This window comes from Phyllostomus discolor, chromosome 5 (genome assembly GCF_004126475.2).
Source record: "Phyllostomus discolor isolate MPI-MPIP mPhyDis1 chromosome 5, mPhyDis1.pri.v3, whole genome shotgun sequence".
In the NCBI taxonomy this organism is placed as follows: Eukaryota; Metazoa; Chordata; class Mammalia; order Chiroptera; family Phyllostomidae; genus Phyllostomus; species Phyllostomus discolor.
In genome coordinates this window covers 8,795,639-8,816,247 of record NC_040907.2, presented here as the reverse complement: position 1 = coordinate 8,816,247, position 20,609 = coordinate 8,795,639, and the positions used below count along the sequence as shown (strand labels likewise).

At 54.6% G+C, this 20,609-nt stretch overlaps 2 protein-coding genes across 2 annotated transcripts in view; one reads left to right on the top strand and one right to left on the bottom strand.

The window, feature by feature from the left end:
* TMEM51 (transmembrane protein 51) overlaps positions 1-15,114 on the bottom strand; it is a 50,631-nt gene extending 35,517 nt beyond the window's left edge. The window contains exons 1-2 of the mRNA XM_028513145.2: positions 14,770-15,114; positions 14,151-14,330 (exon numbers count right to left, since the gene is read on the bottom strand). The gene's annotated coding sequence lies outside the window, so the exon portion shown is untranslated. The remainder of the gene's footprint in view (positions 1-14,150; positions 14,331-14,769) is intronic.
* Positions 15,115-16,710: 1,596 nt separating this feature from the next.
* On the top strand, positions 16,711-17,930 carry LOC114496863. The gene is given in 2 exon segments (XM_036025113.1): positions 16,711-17,415; positions 17,418-17,930. Coding segments are annotated over 2 exon segments (705 nt in total). The 5' UTR covers positions 16,711-17,223.
* The last annotated feature ends 2,679 nt before the right edge of the window (positions 17,931-20,609 follow it).

Genomic DNA, 20,609 nt, shown 5'->3' with positions numbered 1-20,609 from the left:
TTTAAAAACATTTTTAAAATTTATTTTTATTTTTAGACAGAGGGGAAGGGAGGGAGAAAGAGAGGGAGAGAAACATCGATGTGCAGTTGCCTGTTGTGGCCCACACTGGGGACCTGGCCCGCCACCCAGGCCTGTGACCCGACTGGGAACTGAACTGGCGACCCCTTGGTTCGCAGGCCGCAGCTCAAACCACTGAGCCACGCCAGCCAGGACTGAATCCTCACAAAATCTTAGAAGTATTCTCCCCATTTGGAGAAATTAATCATTGGCCCAAGTCGCCGAGGCCATGAGAGCCAGCACTTGACCTCAGATCTGACCTTTAACACCAAGTGTCACATGCTTCCCCCTAGGAAATCTAGAAACTTGTAAGTGGTAAATGTCCACATTTCTGAGTTCCTTGTATCTTTTTAAAACGTTAACACGGGCCAGCGTTGTCATTTCTCTTTTTGCATTCACAGATCGGCCTCGTTTTCTCCGTCTCTCCACGTCTTCCCCATCACCGCCATTTTTAACAGCCACGTGGTCCCCCCTGCGTGGATGTCCCGTAGTGTATTTCCTGGCCCTTGCGTGGGACCTGTGGATGATTTCCGCACGAAGACACTTGCACCGATGAAGAACGTTTGAATCAGTGCTCTGACACGGAGCAAAACCCCTCCGCACAGTAAGCAGCAACGCCTCGATCTGCTTTGGAGGGGCGCCCCTAGCGGGAGGAAGACGCAAGGCCCGGGCAGCAGCGTCGCTGATGCACATTTATTTTGGGGACCGACTTCCGGGGGGAAAGGCTTTCCCGTTTATGTGCTGAAGACAAAGTCGAATGTCTCTTAGATTTACCCAGCTCCGTCCTCAGAAGGATGAGCTCGATTCCTTGGCAATGAGGAGCAAATGTGCTCCGGAATCCCAGGTTACCTCCCCACTTCCAGGTCTGAGGTTACCTACCAGGTAAATTGTGCTAAAAGCCAGCACTCCTGTGTCTCGCCACGGCGTGGTGGTTGAGAATACAGACTCTGAAACAGGCTGCCCGGGTTCAAATCCTAGCACCACCACTCAGTGGCTGTGGATGGTGTTCTTCACTCACGATGAAAGAAGCCTGGGCCCCAGACCGTGTGGGACAAAGACCCTACCTTTCCCACCCAACACTTTAAACTGCAGTTGTGACCTGAGTCTCCTAAGCCCTGGAGATGGAGTGGGAGGGGGGTGTGGTGGTGTTTGCACAGTCGTTAGCATACACCTGACTCAGTTTCCCCAAGTCACAGAACTGTTCTGAGTATCTCTGAGTTAACAGATGCACAATGCCTAGAATAGTGCCTGCCACAACTGTGATGGAAATGTAAACTAATACTGTAAATAACTTGTAAGGGCAGACCCTCTCACCAGCCAGGCCAGGGTCCACCTCTGTCGCGACCACCCCAAGACAAGGGTGATGGGAAGGCCTGGGCGCCCTGCCCCCAATTCCAAGAACACTGACCCCATCAGGGACACATCCCCACACACCCAGGGCTTTCGTCACTCGCCGGATATGTCTCTGCCTCCCAGGAATTTCCCTAAACTCTTTTTCAGCGTTTTCAGCCTGAAACCTTCTTGTACAAACAGATTTGTCTGCCCCCGACCGTGAGAAGTTCCCAGGAACTGGGCAGCCTCGTCCCCGGCAGGAGCACACATGTGTTCTAGAGCTGCCAGCACTTTTCCAACACGCGATGAGTCGGCACGAACACCCGCGGCCGAAGAGCACCGTTAACTCCGCCTCCGCTGGCTCAGCCAGGCCCGGTTCCCGCGGCCCCGGAGGGCACCGCTCAGTCCATGGCTCCCTCCGCCTCCAACCTCAAGACTGAGGACCAGTGATCCTTAAATTCAGAACTTGTACCCCCAGCTAATTACACGTTTATCTCGGCCATTTATCTGTACAAGGTTGCTTTGCTCATACCAATGAATCATGACCGGCCTGCCTGCCTCCCTTTTCTTTTTGTGCACGGACCCGTTTGAGAATCGGAGGAAAGCTACTAACGCCCCTCAGAAAACTGCAGAGACAAGAAGGTCTGATGAAACTTCAGGTGCTTGTGGGTCCTTAAAGGCAATCTGGGGGCCCTGGTATGAGTTATCACGAGCTTAAAACTACCCAACAATTCCATAATGATCCTGACGACTACAATATTTTATTGCTTTGATCACCAGGAGAACAGTTCAGAGTGGCACTTAGAAGCCTCAGTTTGCTGCCTCGAAAATTTCTGGAAGCGTGGTTACCTAGGAGAACAAGCGTTGCGGGGTCGGGGAGGGGCATCGGCAGTGAGAGGGAAATGTATCTTTTCCATTGCACAACCTTTTCCATTGTTTTTTTTCACCATGTGTAGAACAGTTTCTAATACAACTAATTTTCTAATTAAACAAGAAGGGTTAATAAAAAGTTATCTGGCTCTGGCTGGCATAGCTCAGTGGATTGAGTGCGGGCTTCGAACCAAAGCATCGCAGGTTCGATTCCCAGTCAGGGCACATGCCTGGGTTGCAGGCCACGGCCCCCAGCAACTGCGCATTGATGTTTCTCTCTCTCTCTTTCTCCCTCCCTTCCCTCTCTAAAAATAAATAAATAAAGTCTTTTTAAAAATCTTTAAAAAAAGTTATCTGAGTAAAGAACTCTATGTAATCCATCGTTGCTTCCATTCCCGTGGCGTGGGGAAGGGGGAGGCCGGAGTCGGGCAGAGGTCAGCTTACTGCCCAGAGACTGGCACCCACATCAGCTGGGGAAGCCAAAGCATCGCTCAAGGGAAGATGGCAAGTCGTTTCCACTTTGTGTTCGAGGAAGGTCATTCAAGTTCCCAGCTGACGGGGAGGCTGCTGTGCATCTTCCATTAGGCCTCTACCCAGCCACCGCGGTGGGTGCCAGGAGCAGGAACTGGCCGAGTCTCGTGATAGACCGGCAGGGGGCGCACACAAGCAAATCAACTCCGAGCGAGGCTGCAGGTCATAAAGTCGCGTAAATGCTAGGACAAGGCCAGGGTGCACAGAGGGGAGGACACGCAGTGGAGGCTAAACAGTCCCCCTGCATGTACCCTCCCCCCAAATTCAAAGAGGGCAGCTCTGCATGACTTCGGTCCAATCCCGCGAATTGCCCTTCCCGTGGTCGTCTGTAGGGGGACTGAGCCTGACACTTCCTGTGCCACAGAGAGGAAGGAGTCCGCGAGGCCAATCGTGTGAAGCTCCTGGCTCCGTGCAAGGGGCTCAGCGAGAGTCCATCCCTTCCGCCCGCCCCTCCCAGGGTCATCGGCGTGAAACTTTCTGCACGTGGCCATTTTACTGCAAGACAAACAGAGATACTCCACGCAAACCCAGAAATCCCGCTCCCCGGTATCTGCCCCCGAGGCAGGAAGCACTTAGGTTCATCCTAAAACCCAAACAAATGTTTACAGTGGCTTTGCCCGTCGTCACCGAAACCAGAAACACCCCAGGTGCCCTGCGGCCGGGGAAGGGGTAAGCACAGAGTGGCACCTCGTACCGTGGTGTCAAACACCACCCGGGGGGATCTCAGGTGCAGGAGGAGGAGTCAAGGAAGCCAGGCTCGAAACGGCCTCACGCTGTATGTTTCCATTTACAGGACATCCTGGGAATGGCAAAGCTGAACGGACAGCAAACATCAAGGGTTGCGAGGGACAGGGGTGGGGGAGGGGTCGACCACACAGGGGGAACAGGAGGGAATTTGGGGGTGGATGCAACCTTTCTGTACCTTGATTCTGGTGGCGATCACAAAATTGCATGTGTTTGTCAAACTCACAGAATGGTATGTGAAAAAGGTTGAATTTTATGGTTTGTAAATTAATGTCCATATACGTTTTCTAATTAAACATATACATTCATAATGCTGGGAGAGTGGTATCTTAGGTTGCTAAGCCCCGAGACGGAGGGGCTTAGACAATAGACATTTATTTCTCCTGGCCCTGGAGGCCGGGAGCTCAAGGTCCAGGTGCCAGCGGATTCGGTGTCCGGGGAGAGCCAGATCCCTGGCTCGCTGGTGGCTCTCTTCTCACTGTGTCCTCAAACGACCTTTCCTTGGTGATCTCTCCTCCTCTCCTTTGAAGGGCACTAATCCCATTAGGACTGTCTCACTCCCGGACAGAGGCTAAACCTAATCATCTAAAGCTAATCACCTCGCAAAGACCCCGCCTCCTTCTTCCATCACGCTGTGGGGAGGACTCCGACACGGGAGTTTGGGGGAGGCAGACATTCAGCCCTAACAGGCTGTTTTTCACGGATGCAGGTGGCCCTGCTTTGCTCCTGTCTCAGCTTCCCAAGTCCAGGCAGGGAGCCTCCAAATTAAAATTGTAAAGGAACCACCTGGACTAGTTTCAAAACCTTCCACAGTTCACAAAGCAACTCGCCTAGTAGTTAAGTCCTGGGGGACCGGCAATGTAAATAATATTCATCTAAGAAAATAAAACATTTCCTCCTATGGTAAAGACAATACTTGTTTAGTAACAAAAATTCATACATCTAGAGTAACAGAAAAATTGAAAATCATCGAGCTACCCTGCCATCCACAACTATGGATAACATCTATGTTGCACAGACTTCCACATGTATTTTGTAAGCAAACATAACTTTTTTTTACAAAAATGAGATCTTACTGCAATACGGTTTTGTGACCTAATCTTAAAGTTTCTGTTGTATAATTAACCATTTCCCACATCATCAGTATTCATCTAAACCATATTTTTTTAGTGGTTGAGGAATATTCCAGGATGTGGAGGACCCATCATTTATATAACCAGTCCCCTCCTGATGGACACATAGTTGGTCTCTATGTTACTGCTGTTAAGCAAAAATAACAGTATTGACACGAACTCCTTACGTAATCGTGTTTCCTCCGGATAAATCCCTGTTATTGGAACTGCTGCCGTTTTTCAAGCTTTTGCCGCGTTCGTGCATTTGCAGATCGCCTCGTTCACACTCCTACCGTGAGCTCCTCCAGGCACCTCGTCCCAACGTTAGCATTCTTTCTTAACCTAAAACTTTACAGCTTTTCCAAACATTTAAAGTGCCAGGTGAAAACCGGTATTGTTTCATTTGGCATTTTTTTTAATACAAGGAGGTCGAATGTCGTTTCTTTGTCCCGCCCCCGCCCCCTGCCCCGTGTGTTTATTGGCTGACGGCGTTGCTTCTTTGCCCGGTTTCCCCGACGACTAGGGCCCTCAGCCTCTCCGCGCTGATTGGAAAGCCTCTCCTCTGCGCTCAGGAAACAGCCACGTGTCCGCCGTGTGTTGCAAAGACTGCTCCAATGTATCGTTTGCTCTGAGTTTTTAAATTTATCAGTTATTTGCAATACTTTCTTTTATAATTTTACCTTTTCCTATTGTGCTTTGAACGCCCCTCCCAAAAAGGGGTTCTAGAGTCTTTGCAGTGGAGATTCCTGGCAGACGCCGCTCGGCCCCAGTGACCAAGGCTGACGTCATCAGTCATGCTGACCTTACGTGCATCCGACATGAGGCAGCGAGGACACTGCACCTCTGCAGGGCTCTTCCCTGACACCCAGACCTCACGGCGTCTGAGCATGAGAGGACACCCCAGACGAGGCCACACTGGGGGACACTCTACACAGTCCTGACCAGTCCTCTTCAAAACTCTCAAGGTCACGGAATTCAAGGACAGGCTGAGACATTGTCACAGGCCAGCCAAGACGGAGAAGACGCCACACCTGAAGGCAATGTGGGGTCTTGGATCGGATCCCGGAGCAGCGAGAAAACGGGTGAAATTCAGAGAAAGTCTGTGAATTTCTTAGTGACGGGTCTCCGCACTATTTTCACAACTTTTCTATAAAGGCACATTTGTTTCAAAATATAAAGTTAGATTTTTAAAAAAGTTTTGACAAGGACAGAGAACAGTCTAGGCAGAGAGGCAGAAGGAACAGAAGGAAGGAAGCCAGGCAAGTGCACGGCACATGGGTAGGGCGTAGAGCGAGGTGGAGGCAGGAAATGGTTCCTGGTCCCTGGTCCCTGGTGACCGCGGCATTGGGCGGGGATAGGGGTGGGGGCAGCAGGGGTGGGTCTTCAAAAGTAAACTGAGTCTGAACTCGAAAAAGTCCAGTCTCTGAGTGGGTCCGAAGGTTGTGGGTTATTGTTAAGCTGATTAAAAAGTCCAGTCTTCAGAGCTTTGAAAGCTAAGAACGTGGCCTACACTCGATCCCGTAGGCAGCGGGGAAGAGGCAAAGATTTTCGCTCAGTGCGTGGTATGGCTATTGGTTTGTTATATTCCATGTTGGTTTCCTAATTTACTGACCCCTCCTCCCACCCAGTAGGGTGTAAGCTCCGGGACAGCAGGACTGTGTCTCCATTAAGGACTCCTTCCCCCAAACCCAGCACACCAGGCCTGCAGAGAGAACTCAGTGACTATCGCTGGAATGAATGAATCCCACTCCCCAAGTAACTTTTTTAAAAAGATTTTATTTATTTATTTTTAGAGAGGGAAGGGAGGGAGAAAGAGAGAGAGAGAAACATCAATGTGCGGTTGCCGGGGGTCATGGCCTACAACCCAGGCATGTGCCCTGGCTGGGAATCGAACCTGCGATGCTTTGGTTCACAGCCCGTGCTCAATCTACTGAGCTATGCCAGCCAGGTCCAAGTAACTTTTAAGGATAAATTATATCAATGGCTTTCCTCACCCCTGTCCTTCGCCTCTACTATCAGCCCGTGAATTAGGCTCCACTCCACCGCTGGAACTTGGCACAGGCTGCTGCCCCTGCCAGGGGCACCCTCTTCTGCTGCCCACCTGAGACTTCAGCTCAGACCTCACTCTTTCGGAAAACCCTTCCTTGACCCCCCAAGTGTGAGTCACGCCTCCTCCTGCAGGCGCCAAGGCTTCCTCATCACAGTCAGCTGCACCCTCAAGGCCCCTTCACGGCAGTCTCCGCCCAGGACAGCCCGCCCACCTATGGCAGAAGCTGGCCCCCTGTAGCTCACCTCGGGCTCAGTGTCCGGCACACAGTTCGTGCGAACGCATTTGTTTAGAGTGGCAGCCTGTGGCCAGCCCGAGATGCCTTCGCCCGCAGAGATAATTTGCATGTGTCACGGTTTGAAAACAGTCACCCAAAGGCAACAGTTACCCAAAAACAGTTACCCTGCCCAAAGGTAGCAGTTACATAACTGTTACCCTGTGTATGGCAGCTAATACAGCTGTAATACTTGGGGTCTGAGAGTGTGTTTTGTGTTTTATCACATCCCGCCTCCCCCTGTCCCACGCATCAACAAAGCACACCCACACCCTGACCAACGTGAGCCTGGTCAGTGGGTGCGGGGACACGCAGGACAAGGCAGAAGTAAGTACCAGTAACTTCTTCTTTCTCTCTCTCTCTATACCCCCCTCCCCCCGCCCACCAGACCAGATGTAAAGAGACAAAGTGGCAAAGATGAAAATCCACTAGGAATTGGGACCGCCTGGCTCTACATCAGGAACAGAAGAAACGGCAGAACCTTCTGGAGACATCCAGAACTGTGTACCCTGTGAGTCCACGGTCTTCCTAAAAGGCACTTGTGTCTGCTCAGCCCAGACCCGCTGGGACTCGCCAGGGGAGCGTGAGCCCCTTGCCTCCAGGATGCTTCCATGAGTGAGGCTCTGGGGACATTACAAGAAAAAAGGAAGAAGAGGCGCCAGAACGGGCTTTCTAGCCCTACGGTGGGCTTTAAATGCTGGCATCGAACACAGGAATGTTCAGCGCACCGTGGCCATGTAAACCGGGCTGGTGGCATGGAAGTCACAGGCTCTCTGACAAACGTTCATTCCTGGGGCACATACCGGTGTAGCCCGTAGGGGGCGCTGGCTGCACGGTGAGCACACGGTGCGGCCCCACAGCTCTCTGTCTGACACCGACTTTACAGCCTCTTTGGGAGAGGCGTCAAAGGCCTACGTTTGGAGACCCTCGTCGATGGGAAGCCTGGGAGCCCACCTGCCCCGCACAGGACCCGGCCTCTCTGTTTTCCGGCCCCCGTTGCTTCTTCTACGAATTGAGACGTCCAGACTAGCAGCGGTTTCCAACTCACTGCTCTATTTCTAACATGCAGATTCTTCTTAGAAAGATCTTTCACACCCCGACATCTGGAACGTCTGTGAGCAGAGCGTCCTTCCAGCTGGCCCTGCCTCCCTCACGGTGCTCAGCCCTGTCTCTGCTTCTGGGGCCCGTCCAAGGAACCCCCAAGTTTTCCAGGGTCACAGAATAGAAACCAAGGGAACGGAACAGAGCCACTTAAGCTTCCTACCACACTGTTAGAGATATACAGGGGTGGGCAAAAGTTTGTTTACGGTTGTAATACAAATTATGATACAAGCCCTGGCTGGCATAGCTCAGTGGATTGAGCGCGGGCTGTGAACCAAAGCGTCGCAGGTTCAATTCCCAGTCAGGCCACATACCTGGGTTGCAGGCCGTGGCCCCCAGCAACCGCACATTGATGTCTCTCTCTCTCTCTCTTTCTCCCTCCCTTCCTTCTCTAATAATAAATAAATAAATTCTTTATATAAAAAAGCAAATTATGATACAATAATTAATAACAATACAAGAATAAACTGTGTTTCACGTACTCCTAACTGGAAAGCTACTTTTGCCCACTCCTGTATTTATCTGGTGACTGGTGCAAAGCCACAGACACGCAACTGAGGTGACAGGTTTTTCTTTTTCTTTTTTTTTATTTTTAGAGATTTTATTTATTTTTAGAGAGAGCGGGAGGAAGGGAGAAGGAGAGGGAAAGAAACATCAATGTGCGAGACAGACATTGACCGGCTGCCTCTCACATGCCCCCATCTGGGCACCTGGCCTGTTACCCAGGTGCCCTGACTGGAATCGAACCAGTGGCCTGTTGGTTCACGGGATGGCCCTCAGCCCACTGGGCAACACCGGTCAGGGCTGAGATGACAGTTTTACTAGCGTTCTCCTCCCAGGGCAGAAAATGCCCTTTGTATTCAAGTCTGCTTTCCTGTTTCACTTGCAGAAAGCCAGGGGAAGGCCACTTACCAGAACTGATTTTAAAACTCACCAGGAAGTCAATGCTCACAATCTGTAAACATTAGCTCAGGAAACCTCCCAGACTGCTTCTAGTATGGACAATTTACATGGCATGAACCAAGCTGGGACCCATTAGGGGATGAGCGATTCGGGGAGACCCTGTCCCCCAGGGGTGGTGACCGACCTCATCACCTGAGCAGGTAACAAATTCTCTGCCAGGCGTCACCACGGAAACACCTGTTCTCTAAGAGGCAGGGTTTGCGGATGAGTGAGTCACACACTGATTTTTCTAGTGATCTACACTGGACCCCCAATGCCTAACCCCGGGGGGATTTTAGGCAAGGGATGAAGACGACTGGGTGAGCATACTGGACTGGGTTAATACCAACATAGCATCCCAGCTGGTGGGGCTCAGGGGACTGAGTGCTGGCCTGTGAACCACGGGTCGCTGGTTCGATTCCCAGTCGGGGCACATGCCTGGGTTGCGGGCTGGTCCCCAGTAGGGGGTGTGTGGGAGGCAACCACACATGGATGTTTCTCTCTTCCACCCTTCCCCTCTGTCTAAAAATAAATAAAATCTTAAAAAAAAAAAAAAACCAACATAGCAAAAACTCAGAAAAAAACAATGCGTTCTCCCTCCGCCTGTGTAATCTCTGGGTCATGCCCATCCCACCCCAGGGGCTGACCTCCTCCAACGCTAAAAGGCTCCCTGAGAACCAGTTTTGCTTTAGAGTTTACCCACCCAGCCCTTTTCCAAGAACCCATGCTTCCTAAATCCCCGCGGCGGTGGATAATTTGCATAGCTTTACAGGATTCTGGCCACCAGAGAGCTCTGAGGGAGCCAGCACAGACAGCTGGCCTTCTGAGTACCTTCCAGCCGTCAGATGGGAGGCACAGAGGAGACCGGCAGGCTGGATCCGGCGTGGGAAACTGTCACCCGGGGAAAACACACGTCCCGGCCACGGACTGGAAAACCGGGATGTGACACAGCAGGGCGAGCGAACAAGCAAACAAAACACTTCAATGAAACCCCACACGTCAACAGGGGCTGCCGGCCTGTTGCGATGGCTTCCTCCCGAGTTTTCTACCGTGGACGTGAACGTCTTTTGTAATCTGGGGGCGCAAACAACTTTACAGCCTGTCCGTCGGGGGCGCATCAGGAAGTAGGATTAGAGGGGGGGCACGTGAGTTTGATTGCGGGCTTATCCCCCGCCCCCCGGGGGGAATGCCAGCCTGAACAGCCGCAAATGGAAAACGCCCAGATATACAGTCCTCCACGTGCACCCCTCTTCTTCCAGGGGCCTCAGCATCCTCTCTTCCCTGATGTGTACTGTGGGTGCCTCTGAGGCCCCTGGGGGTGTGGCGAGCAGGCGGAGCAAGGGGCTCTTGGAGTGGGAGAATGCCCTGGGTTTTTGTTTTCTTGTTCCAAGAATCATCCTCAAAATCACTCAAGACAGAATTGGGGGAGCTTGGGGTCTGGTCCTGGCTCGGATCTCAGGCAAGCCCTGGGCCTCGGTTTCCCCGTGTTCCAAGTAGGCACATTGAACATCCTGATGGCAAAGGTCCCTTTCTGGCTCCGCCCGCTAAGAGCTAAAGGGGCCAGCATTCAGGTTTAAGAGCTGCTAATTCAGACAAATCTGGGGCAAGGGAGAATGAGGAGACTAGCAAACAACACTGAACAGGAGGCAGGGCCAACCCAGCAGCCGCTGGCACCGGGAAGGCAGGGGGGAGTGGAGAACCAGCCCGAGGCCTCTGTGGAGACCCTTGGAGAGCAGGGTCTCCCAGGCTTGTGTCTCGGGGCTGCCCCGGGAGACGTGGGGCAGTCTGGCCTGAAGCAGGCAACACTACACAAGTGACCTGTTTCTTTGGGGAGCCGGAGCTCCCAGGAGGGGCGGCCAGTGTGCCAAGGCTCAGCCCAGGAGAAGGGAGGAAGGAAATACTGCCAGGCGAAGCCAGGCCGCCCTTCCGGGCTGGGGAGCAGCAAGGCCCTAGGAAGGGGCCAGCAAGACTGAGATGTTGAGAACCACCCGGACTGAACTGGGGCCCCAAACAAGTCTCTGGCCCAAAGGCAGCCAGGCCTCCTGCGATAATGCGGAGGACCTTAGAAGGGGCAGGAAGGCTGGGTGCCGGGCCTGTGTACGTGGCTGGACCATGTGCGGCCCGCCGCCGAGCCAAGGGAGACATAGCATGAAGAAGTATACTCTCATAGTGGTCGATGGCAAGGGCTCCTCCAAGCTTCAGAGCAGACACGATGAAAGTGAAAGCAAAAGCCAGTATCCAGAGCAGACCCTTCACCATGCCCCCATCAGAAGGCAGCTGAGCTTCTGGAACATTCCAGGCACGTAGGGAGAAAACTCTTCTCAGTCCCTCCAACTCCACCTTCATTTGGAGCCGGGGAAAGAGAAGCCCAGAGCCGAAGCTCCTCACGCTCCGGTCTCTTCCAGCCTGAGAGTTTTGAGGGTTTATTATGGTCAGCCCCACGGAGGGAGGGAAGAACGTTTATCAGAACTATGCCCTTAGTAAGACAGGAACCCCCCACGGAGCGGGCTGCCCAGAGCCAATGCCAGCAGCACTGCTGGCTCCGCCTCCAGCCCTGCCTCCAGCCCTGCCTCCAGCCCTGCCTCCAGCCCTGCCTGTCCTCACACAGACAGGGGAACTCCTGGATCCTGTGACTTCTGCCGCCAGAGAGCCGGAAGGCCACAGCTGGAGGGGCTGTGGCCCTGCCAAGGTGCCAGAGGCTCGCTGCCTCTCCCGGGCAGAAGACAAGCTGGCAGTTTGGGCCTCGTGCACAGTGCGCGTAGTGGTCTACCTTTGACCAGCGGTCACGTGGTAAAACCACGTGTTAATCCCTGCCCCCTGCGTGGTGCTTCAGTCCCCTCCCTCTAGGTCACCCCCGCTGCCTCCAACCTGCAGGGCAGCCTTCTCTCTCCCAGCGGCCTTCTCCAAACTTCCATCCAACATGCAGCTGGAATTATCTTCCCGATACTTCAATGGGACCCAATGACTCCCCTGCGTAAAGAGCCTGAGTGGAATGCATGTCTTCCTCGATGCGTGCACACAGGATGCTGAGAACATCACCTGGGGTGCAGAAGGCACCCAGTCGGCGTGTGTTGAACGGTTCCAGGGTATCTACATGACAAAGTCCCACCCGCACTGACCTGGCCTCGCCTACCCAGCCCGGCTCACTCCAGACCCTCCACTCCCTCTACTTCCCCATCCGTCGCTACCTGAGTCCCCCTGCCCAGCACTCCCCACGACCTCCGTACCTCCATGCCTTTGCTTACGCTGCTCCATCTGCTCAGACACCCTTCTCCCTGTCCCCCTGAGTGACTCCAACTCTCTGTGGGGTGAGCAGTCTAACATTCTTCTCTTAGCAGGAATTTTTAAAAAAGATTTTACTTACTCTTAGAGAAAAGGTGAGGGAGGGAGAAAGTGAGGGAGAAACATTGATGTGAGGGTGAAACATCAGTCGGTTACCTCCCACGCGCTTCCAACCAGGGACCTGGCCTGCCACTCAGGCGTGTGCCCTGACTGGGAATCGAACCGGCGACCTTACAGTTTGCAGGATGATGCCCAACCCGCTGAGCCGCACCAGTCAGAGCCTTAGCAGGTCTTCTTGTCATGCTTCAGCCTGGGTTATTTTTTTTTCTTCTGTTATCCTCCAAGCCCGGTAACATAACTTCCCAGAGTACTTGCCAGGTGCTAGGCATGGGTGTCCCATTCCCATTTTACAGATGAAGAAACCAAGGCTCAGAGAGGCGAAGTGACCGCCCACCGTGGGTCATGGAGAAACTCCTGGGCCTGGCGGGGCCTGGCTCTATTGCCACCTCGCTGGGACACTCGTCATTTACTACTCACTAGGCCGGGAACTCTCTGAGGCCCACTGGCCCAGGGCGTCCCTGGGAGGTTGTAAATCATGGAGTCACGGTGAGCTCAGGAGTCGTGAGAAACAGAGGCACCGCCAGCCTCCTCCCTTCTCTCTCTTCTGCCTTTCCTCCCAATCTGAGTGAGTGGTGCCTCCAGCAAGCTGTAGAGAGGTATCTGGAGGGAAAGGGGCTCCCTCCCAGTTCCGTTTGGCCCTATCAATGTAGGTCGAAATACTATGTGACAAGTCTCCAAAGGGTCAAAGTAGTTCGCAGGTCCCAGAGCCGACTTCTCACTCAGGAAGCTTCAGAAAAGCAAAAGCCAGGGCCACCCTAGAGGGCAATCACCCTCCAGCAGCCTGCCTGGGCCAGCTCGGACCCCGCCCACTCCCCTTCGGCCCCGCCCACCCCTCCTGGGTTCCCAGGGCCGGGACCACCCGCGTGGCTCGAAGGACCTGGCACAGGTCACACGGGCTCTTCCGTGAGTGCGTGCGCCGCACGGGTGCCCCGAGGCTGTTTCCGGCCAGGGAGTGCCCGGGCGGGAGTAGGGAAACCTGGGGACACCCAGGCTCACAGTCCCCTCGCCCCTCGGTCAGGAAAGATTTCTTTCTGAAATTAACCACGGCGCTCAACACACGGGGCACTCCGAGCCGCACACCTCCGTTCAGGGCACAGCCTGCGGATGTGATGTGGGTCCCAAGGGCTTGCTGTGTGCCCGGCGCGAGCGCCCACCTCACCCCAGCAGGTTGTCGTCCACACTGGGCAGCGTTTTCGGTGAAGACACTGAGCTTCACCCCGCTTGGCCCACGCCCTCTCCCTCGCCCTGTGGCTTCTAGTACATAACCCACACATACTCGCACGCAAAAAAAAAAAAAAAAAAAGCCTCGGTTTCCAGAAAGCAGTGAGGGACGGGAGAGGGGAGAGCTTGTGGGCAGCACCGAGGCGGTTTCCAGGGGCCTACCGGGAAATTCTGCTCTAAGCACCGGGGGAAGGTGCCTTTGTCGAGGCCAAGGGTTCAAAACCCGCCAGGCGGATGGCACCAGCCCCCACCAACAGGGGGCCCTGGGGGCCGCTGCCTTCCCCTGGCGGAGGCGAGCTGGCCCCAGCGCGGTGCCCTGGGGGCGAAGGTGTCCTGCGCTGGAAGGGCGCTGCCCCGGGAGGGGGGTGCGAGTGCGGAGTCCTTCCGGCGCCCGACCCGGGGCAGAAAGCTCTCGGACGGACGGACAGACAGACCGACCGAGACTGCCCCTGACTCCCTCCCTGGGGAACCAACAGTCACTCCTCGAAACGCGGCGGCGGCGGCGACGCAGACTCACCCGGGTGGCGGGTCCAGCTGGGTCTCTGTCAGGGGGTGGGGCGGCTGGGGGCTCCACGACCCCGCCCCCCCCCACCCCGGGCTGCCTCCTCCAGGGGGCTGGGATCCCGGGGCCGGGGGTTCCGGAGAGTCTGGGTCAGGGGAGGCGGTGACGGACAGGGCGCACCTCTCTCTCGGGGACCTGGATGGGGACGCAGGAAGCGCGGCCTCTGAGCGCTGGCGTGCGGGAGGAAGGGACGGCGAGAGGCAGAGGGCGGCGCCGAGGGGGAGAGGCCTCCAGCCCGGAGAGGCGCCGCCCACCAGTCGACCCTCCCTCCCAGCCCACCGCGCCATGCCACTCGGAGGCCCTAGGGGGGCACCCACTCCCTCGCGTGGGCTGGGAGAGTGCTGTGGTGGAAGTGGGCAAACGCTGGGCCCAAGTCCTCCCCCTAACCCAGTTATAACCAGTTCCGAGGTGGGGAGAGGGACGGGCTCCAGGGCCTGTTGGGTGGGGGGACGGGTCTTTGTGGGTTAAGTAGAACTGGGAGACCCCCCCACCCCTCGCTCCGCTCTGAGCTCCAGCGCTTAGACACCGCGCGGCGGGCCGTCCGCTTGGCTCCTTTACCTGGCCCCACACTCACCTGGCGGCTCGGTGCGCCAGCTTTTTTCCTGGCTCTTCCTGGGGAGGTGGCTGCCTCCCTCTCACGCTCGTGGGGGCGGGAGTGGGGTTCGGGGAGCTGGGGCCCGCCTGCACCGCCCAAGGTTGTGCCCTGCGAGGTGACTGATGGGCGGAGGCTTGGAGAGCGAGTCAGCTCCTGCCCTCCGCCCGGCTCCCCTCCCCCCCTCGAGCGCTCTGAACGCCCTCCGGGTCGCACACCCCGGCCTCCGCCAGGGTGGAACCCATTTAGGGTGCCGGTGCCAGCAAACGGGATTGGGGCGCCCAGGCCGGGGAGTCTCCTCTGCCGGAGGCCCATTCCCAACTTTGCAGAGAACTTTCCCAACGAAGTGCGGATCGCTGTCCTCCTGCCTACCCCGCCGCGGCGGGCGGATGCCCCGCCTCCGCTCAGAGCCCCGCGCCGCTGCCAGAGGCCTGGCTCGGGGGAGTGTGAACTCGAGCTCCATAAGGGCGCCTCTTACCTGCAGCTCTGCCTCGGACCCCTGCCCGGAGGTTTGCTCTGGAACCGCGCCGGCCTGGCGTCCAAACTAGCTCAGCCAAAGCGGCAGAAATCCAGGTTCTAAAGAGAGGGAGAAAGTCGCCCTCCTCCTCTCTCCACCTCAGCCTGTTTGAATTCCAAGAGAGGTCAGGCCAGGGTCCCCTTCTCTGGTGAGTGTCCAGTCCTTTGAAGTTCAGACTCTTAGGACAGCCAATAGGCGGCTGGCTGAGAGTCAGAGGATGGAGCTGAGGACAGAGGGTGCCCCCTGCTGGGAATCTACCCAGCTGCGGACAGAAATGAAGACACCCTGGTGGAACTGCAACCAAGTTCACTTCTCAGCTGCTGAGGTCATGGGCACACATGGTCTCCGTGTGGGTGTGCATACCCACAGAGTTGTCACTGGTGGGGTTTTTGTTTTCTGTTTTTTCTGTAACAGGTCAACAGGACCCTGGTGTCCAGGAAAAGGCAAATTTGGGGCTGGCTTGTGATTGGAGGATGGAGAGAGCATTTGGGCCCATTTCCCTTGCCCTGTCTCATTTAATCCCTACCGTAACCCACGAGTAACCCACGAGACACGGGTGTTGCTTACATCCACTCTACAGAGCAGAAGGCGGAGGCGTGAAGAAGTGAGGTCATTTGCCCAAGGTCACACAGCTGGGAGGCAGCAGCCGTCAGGCCCCGGCTGGCCGGCTCTAGAATAATCCCTTGTCAGTCTGCACACGCTCTCTACCTTGGGACAAGGCCCCCCCCTCCCCTAACCCCCCACCCCTTCCTGTCTGCCAGTCTGGAAGTCACCCTTGCCCCAGTCTCTGCCCAGCGATGTCATTCTTTACAAGTCTGACTCTTGTTCTCCTAGAGGACAGGGGTTCCTGGGCCCCCGTGACTGTGTCTGGATCCTCGCAGGTGTTTAATGTATTTGCTGAATGAATGAAAGGCCCAAATAATAACACGATTTTAGTGACTGGGGAGAGCCCCTCAGGTAAGAAGGTGCCTGCGACACCATGCTCCCGGCTGAGGTCTGTGCACACCCATCGTGAAGTTCAGACAATGAACCTGGGAACCTTCCGGGCTCCACAGGAGGGCTGGGAAACAGTCACCAGCTCTCAGATAAGACTGGAATCCGGTTTTCAGGTCGCTCTGCAAGACCGGCCTCCGAGAGGCCTGGACGGGGGATGATCCCTTCAGACGGTTGCTCCTGCTCCTGCTCCTTCTCCTGCTCCTGCCTGGGGCCCAAGGGCCTCAGTACTTTTCCACACCAGGCTCCGAGTCCAGATCTGCCCCGCTTTGCGGCAAACCCAACAGGGCAGGTCCCGGCTATCTCAGAAAACCATCTTCCCAGCGTCCCTTTGAGGCCAGTCTGCGGGGAGAGGCTGGAGACGTTCTCGGGCAAAGCTGAGCCCCAGGCAAAGCTGAGAAGCTGCAAAAGGAGGCGCGTTTCTGTTTGTCATTCTGCCCTTCAGCACCCTCTCCCTCCACGTGGTTCGCTTCTCTGAATCTTCCCAGGTCCTCTGTGTCCCGCTGATGAACCTGAATGAATGTACCTGCCAACTTATCCCACAAAGTGTCAGCTGACAAGGGCCTGAGATACAGGCTTGAGAAAGGAGCCAAAGAAAGAAATCTCAAATGGTGGAATTTCTGTTACCCATGACCATAATAAGCAATGGGGAAGGTGACAGTTACCACTATATACTGGGCCCCATGTTTTTTTGCCTGCTCTGCATACATTGTGTTATTTAATCCTCACAATAGCCTTAGAAGGAATATTCTATTATTCCAGTTTTCTAGGTGAGGCTAACTAGAACTCAGAGAAGTTATGGATTTGCATCTTCTAGCAAGTGGTAGAGCCAGAATTTGAACTGAGGTTAACCATTGCTCTTAATCACTGTGCTGGGAACCCCGTGTGGTCGACAGAATCATGGCCTCAAAAGATGACCACATCTCATGGCCTGCTGTGGTCTCTCCTCTGTAACTGGGCTCTGTGGCCTAGCGCCCTCATTCCTGCCACCCCGATTATGGGCCGAGGCCCTCGAGGGGTCACCACCGAGGTTTCCACCGGTCCACAGCAAGAACATGGCAGCCACCCCCTCCAGCCTCTGGGCTCGGGCCACCCACGACTACGACATGCGCACTGCCTGGGCTCCCCTCCCGGGAACAGCTCCTGTGGAGGTGCCAAGCACCTCGGGGAAGCCATCCCCCACTACCCTGGTCTCCCCAAGGCCAACCCAGGTCCCTGGTGGGTGAGCTTCCTTTTTGGGAAGTCCACTGTCCCGTTCACGGCCACTGTGTTGGGGTCCCCGGGACATGCGGAATTTCCCCGGGCCTCCAGCAGCACGGTCACCTGTGACCTGGCTCGGGCAGCCACCAGGAAGCAGCCTGGTGGCCAGCCGAGCAAAGCCAACGCCAGCCCCATCCTGAGTGGCCACCACCAGCCACCAGACTTCCAGGCACTAGGCCCTTTTGAGTCCCCCACCCTGCCCCTCCTGCTCTATTCCTTCCCCCGCTCCTCACCTCCCCTCACAGGTGAGGCCGGCTGCAGCAAGCAGAAACAGTGGGCTCTCTTATACCAAAACATCAACACACCAAAGAAAGTGGGGGGAGCCCCACTCTTCACTGTCCAAGCCACACGGAGGCTTCCTGATGCCCCATAACCTGTGCTTCACACCAAGTGGGAAATAAACCACAAGCAGCCAGCATCGAAACAAACAAACAAGCAAACAAAACCAAAGATGCTCACATGCTAATCCCCAGAACCCACAAATACATTGTTCTCTTACATGGCAGAAGGGACTTTGCAGATAGGATGATGTTCAGGGTCTTGAGATAGGCAGATCATCCTGAATTATTCCGCCGGACCTCATATACCCACAGGGGTTCTTATAGGAGGGAGGCAGGAGGATCAGAGACAGAGAAGGAGACGTGAGCGATGAAGCAGAGGTCAGAGTGATGCGAAGGCTGTAGGGAGCCACAAGCCAAGGAGCGTGGGCCACTGCTAGAAGCTGGAAAGGTCAGGGATGGATCCTCCCTTAGACCCCCCAGAAGGAGCACACCTCTGCTCTCACCTTAGTTGGAGCCTAGTGAGATCGATTCTGGACTCCTGACCTCCAGAACTGTAAGATAGCAAATCTGTGCTGTTCTGAGCCATGAAGGCTGTGGCAATTTGTTATAGCAGCAACAGGAAGCTAATACAGTCTGCAAACTCAGCCATGTAGGAAGATGTTTCCTTTACCTGCCTTTTCAGCTAACTGACCACCGTAAGGCTCTTCCCATAAGTGGCGCCATGAATTACGGGTTTAGAAAGTAGGCAGGATTTTATCACATCTGTTTGGGTTTCTCAGTCCTCTGCCACTGACGAGCTGTGTGGCCTTGGGCAGACGTCTCCTCCTCTCTGAGCTCGTTTCCTCCTCTGTCCAACAGCAGTGCTGATGGTACCTACCTTGAAGGAGCAATATGAGGATCAGGGGAACCAGAGTGTGACCAGGTGCCTTGTAAATGGCCCAGTGTGATCTGAATGTGAGTCGTTCGGAGCATTAGCCCGTCCAGTTCTGAAAGTCTGGATTCTGTGAGGGAACAGTGTTCTACTGAGCATTCGCTCTGCCTCAGTGGGCACATGACTAATTTAAAATGTTGAACTGTCTCTAGTCAGTGACTAGACACCCATCTGTCATGAAGGGAAGCTGGAAAGTCTACCTGCGGGAATATACCACCATGCAGGACTCACATATGTGCTCAAGAACCCATGTCAAGGATTTTTCATTGCCGATTATGGTGAAACACTGTAACCAACCTGAACGCCACCAATAGGAGAGGTGCTAAGTGAATTATAGGGCAGGCTCCCACCGGAATACTATGAGGTCATGAAAAAGGAGGCAGCACTATCTGACCAGGAAGACTATCCAAGATATATCACGTCCTGAGAAAGGCACTAGACCAAACGTGATGAAGCCACACAATCAGTTTAAAAAAAAAGATGCAGACACACGTATATTTAATTACGCCTAGAAAGTGTGTGGGAGGAGTCAGATCAAACTGTGGTTACCCTTAGAAATGAAGGAGGGGTGCGTGTGCATATATGTGTGTGTGTGTGTGTGTTGGGGAAGGTTTCTTTCTTTCTGATAAGAATGTGTTAAATTAATAAAAACTAAGGAAAAAAAAGAGGCCAGGGGTCCCCCATATTGCCCACCGGGAGGGCACCCTCCTCTATCTGCCCCAGTACTGTGGCCTTCCCCCACCTGCCCCTCTTTCCTTTGGTCTGTGCTGAGCAGGAGACCCTTCTGCTTCCCACTTACTCTTCGCTGGGCTCATTTCTAAACCCTCGAGTCGCTGAGCAGCATGTCGGCCGTGTGACTCGTGGCAAAGTCAGCAGTAAATCACACACATCCACGTACTGGGAACCTGGCCTTCCTCTGGAACAGCTCACATTAGTCACCGGGAAGGAATATGTCTCAGTGCAGGTATCACCTATGACGCGTTGGCCCCACATCTCTGAGGGCTGAATCAGGTCTGTGTGTCAGGGAACCTGGGCTCATGTAGTAAAGCAACACTGGATAGCTGGACCACTTGTTTAAACAAAGCAATTTTCATCCCTTTGCTGAATATTTTTCATTCAGGAAATATATCTCAGACTTCCGGCCAAGATGGAGGCTTAGGTAGACACACTGTGCCTCCTCGCACAACCAAAAGAAGGACAACAAAAATTTTAAAAACAAAAAACAACCAGAACTGACAGAAAATCGAACTGTATGGAAGTCCAACAACCAAGGAGTTAAAGAAGAAACCTTCATCCAGACCGGTAGGAGAGGCAGAGACAGACAGCAGGGTGGAAAGGACTCATGTCAAGGTGGCGGCTGGCAGACTGGGCGGTCCCACATTCTCATGCAGATAAACTGGGAGGAACAACTGAGAAGAGAGACAGACCCACAATCCAGGGTTCCAGTGAGGGGAAACAAAGCCTCAAAACCTCTGACTGAAAACACCTGTGAGGGTTGAGGCAGCAGCAGGAGAAACACCCAGCCTCACAGAAGAGTTCCTTGGAGAGACCCAGAGGGTCCTAGAATGTACACAAGCCCACCCACCCGGGAATCAGCACCAGAAGGGCCCAATTTGCTCATGAGCAGTGGCAGAAGTGACTGAAAACCAGCAGAGAGCTGAGCAAGCGGCACTGTTCCCTCTCTGACCCCTCCCCCACATACAGTATCATAGAGAAGTGACACGGGGTGCCCCACCCTGGCAAATACCTAAGGCCCCGCCTCTTACTAAATAACAGGTGTGCTAAGACAAAAAAAAAATGGCCCAAATAAATGAACAGATCAAAGCTCCAGAAAAAAATA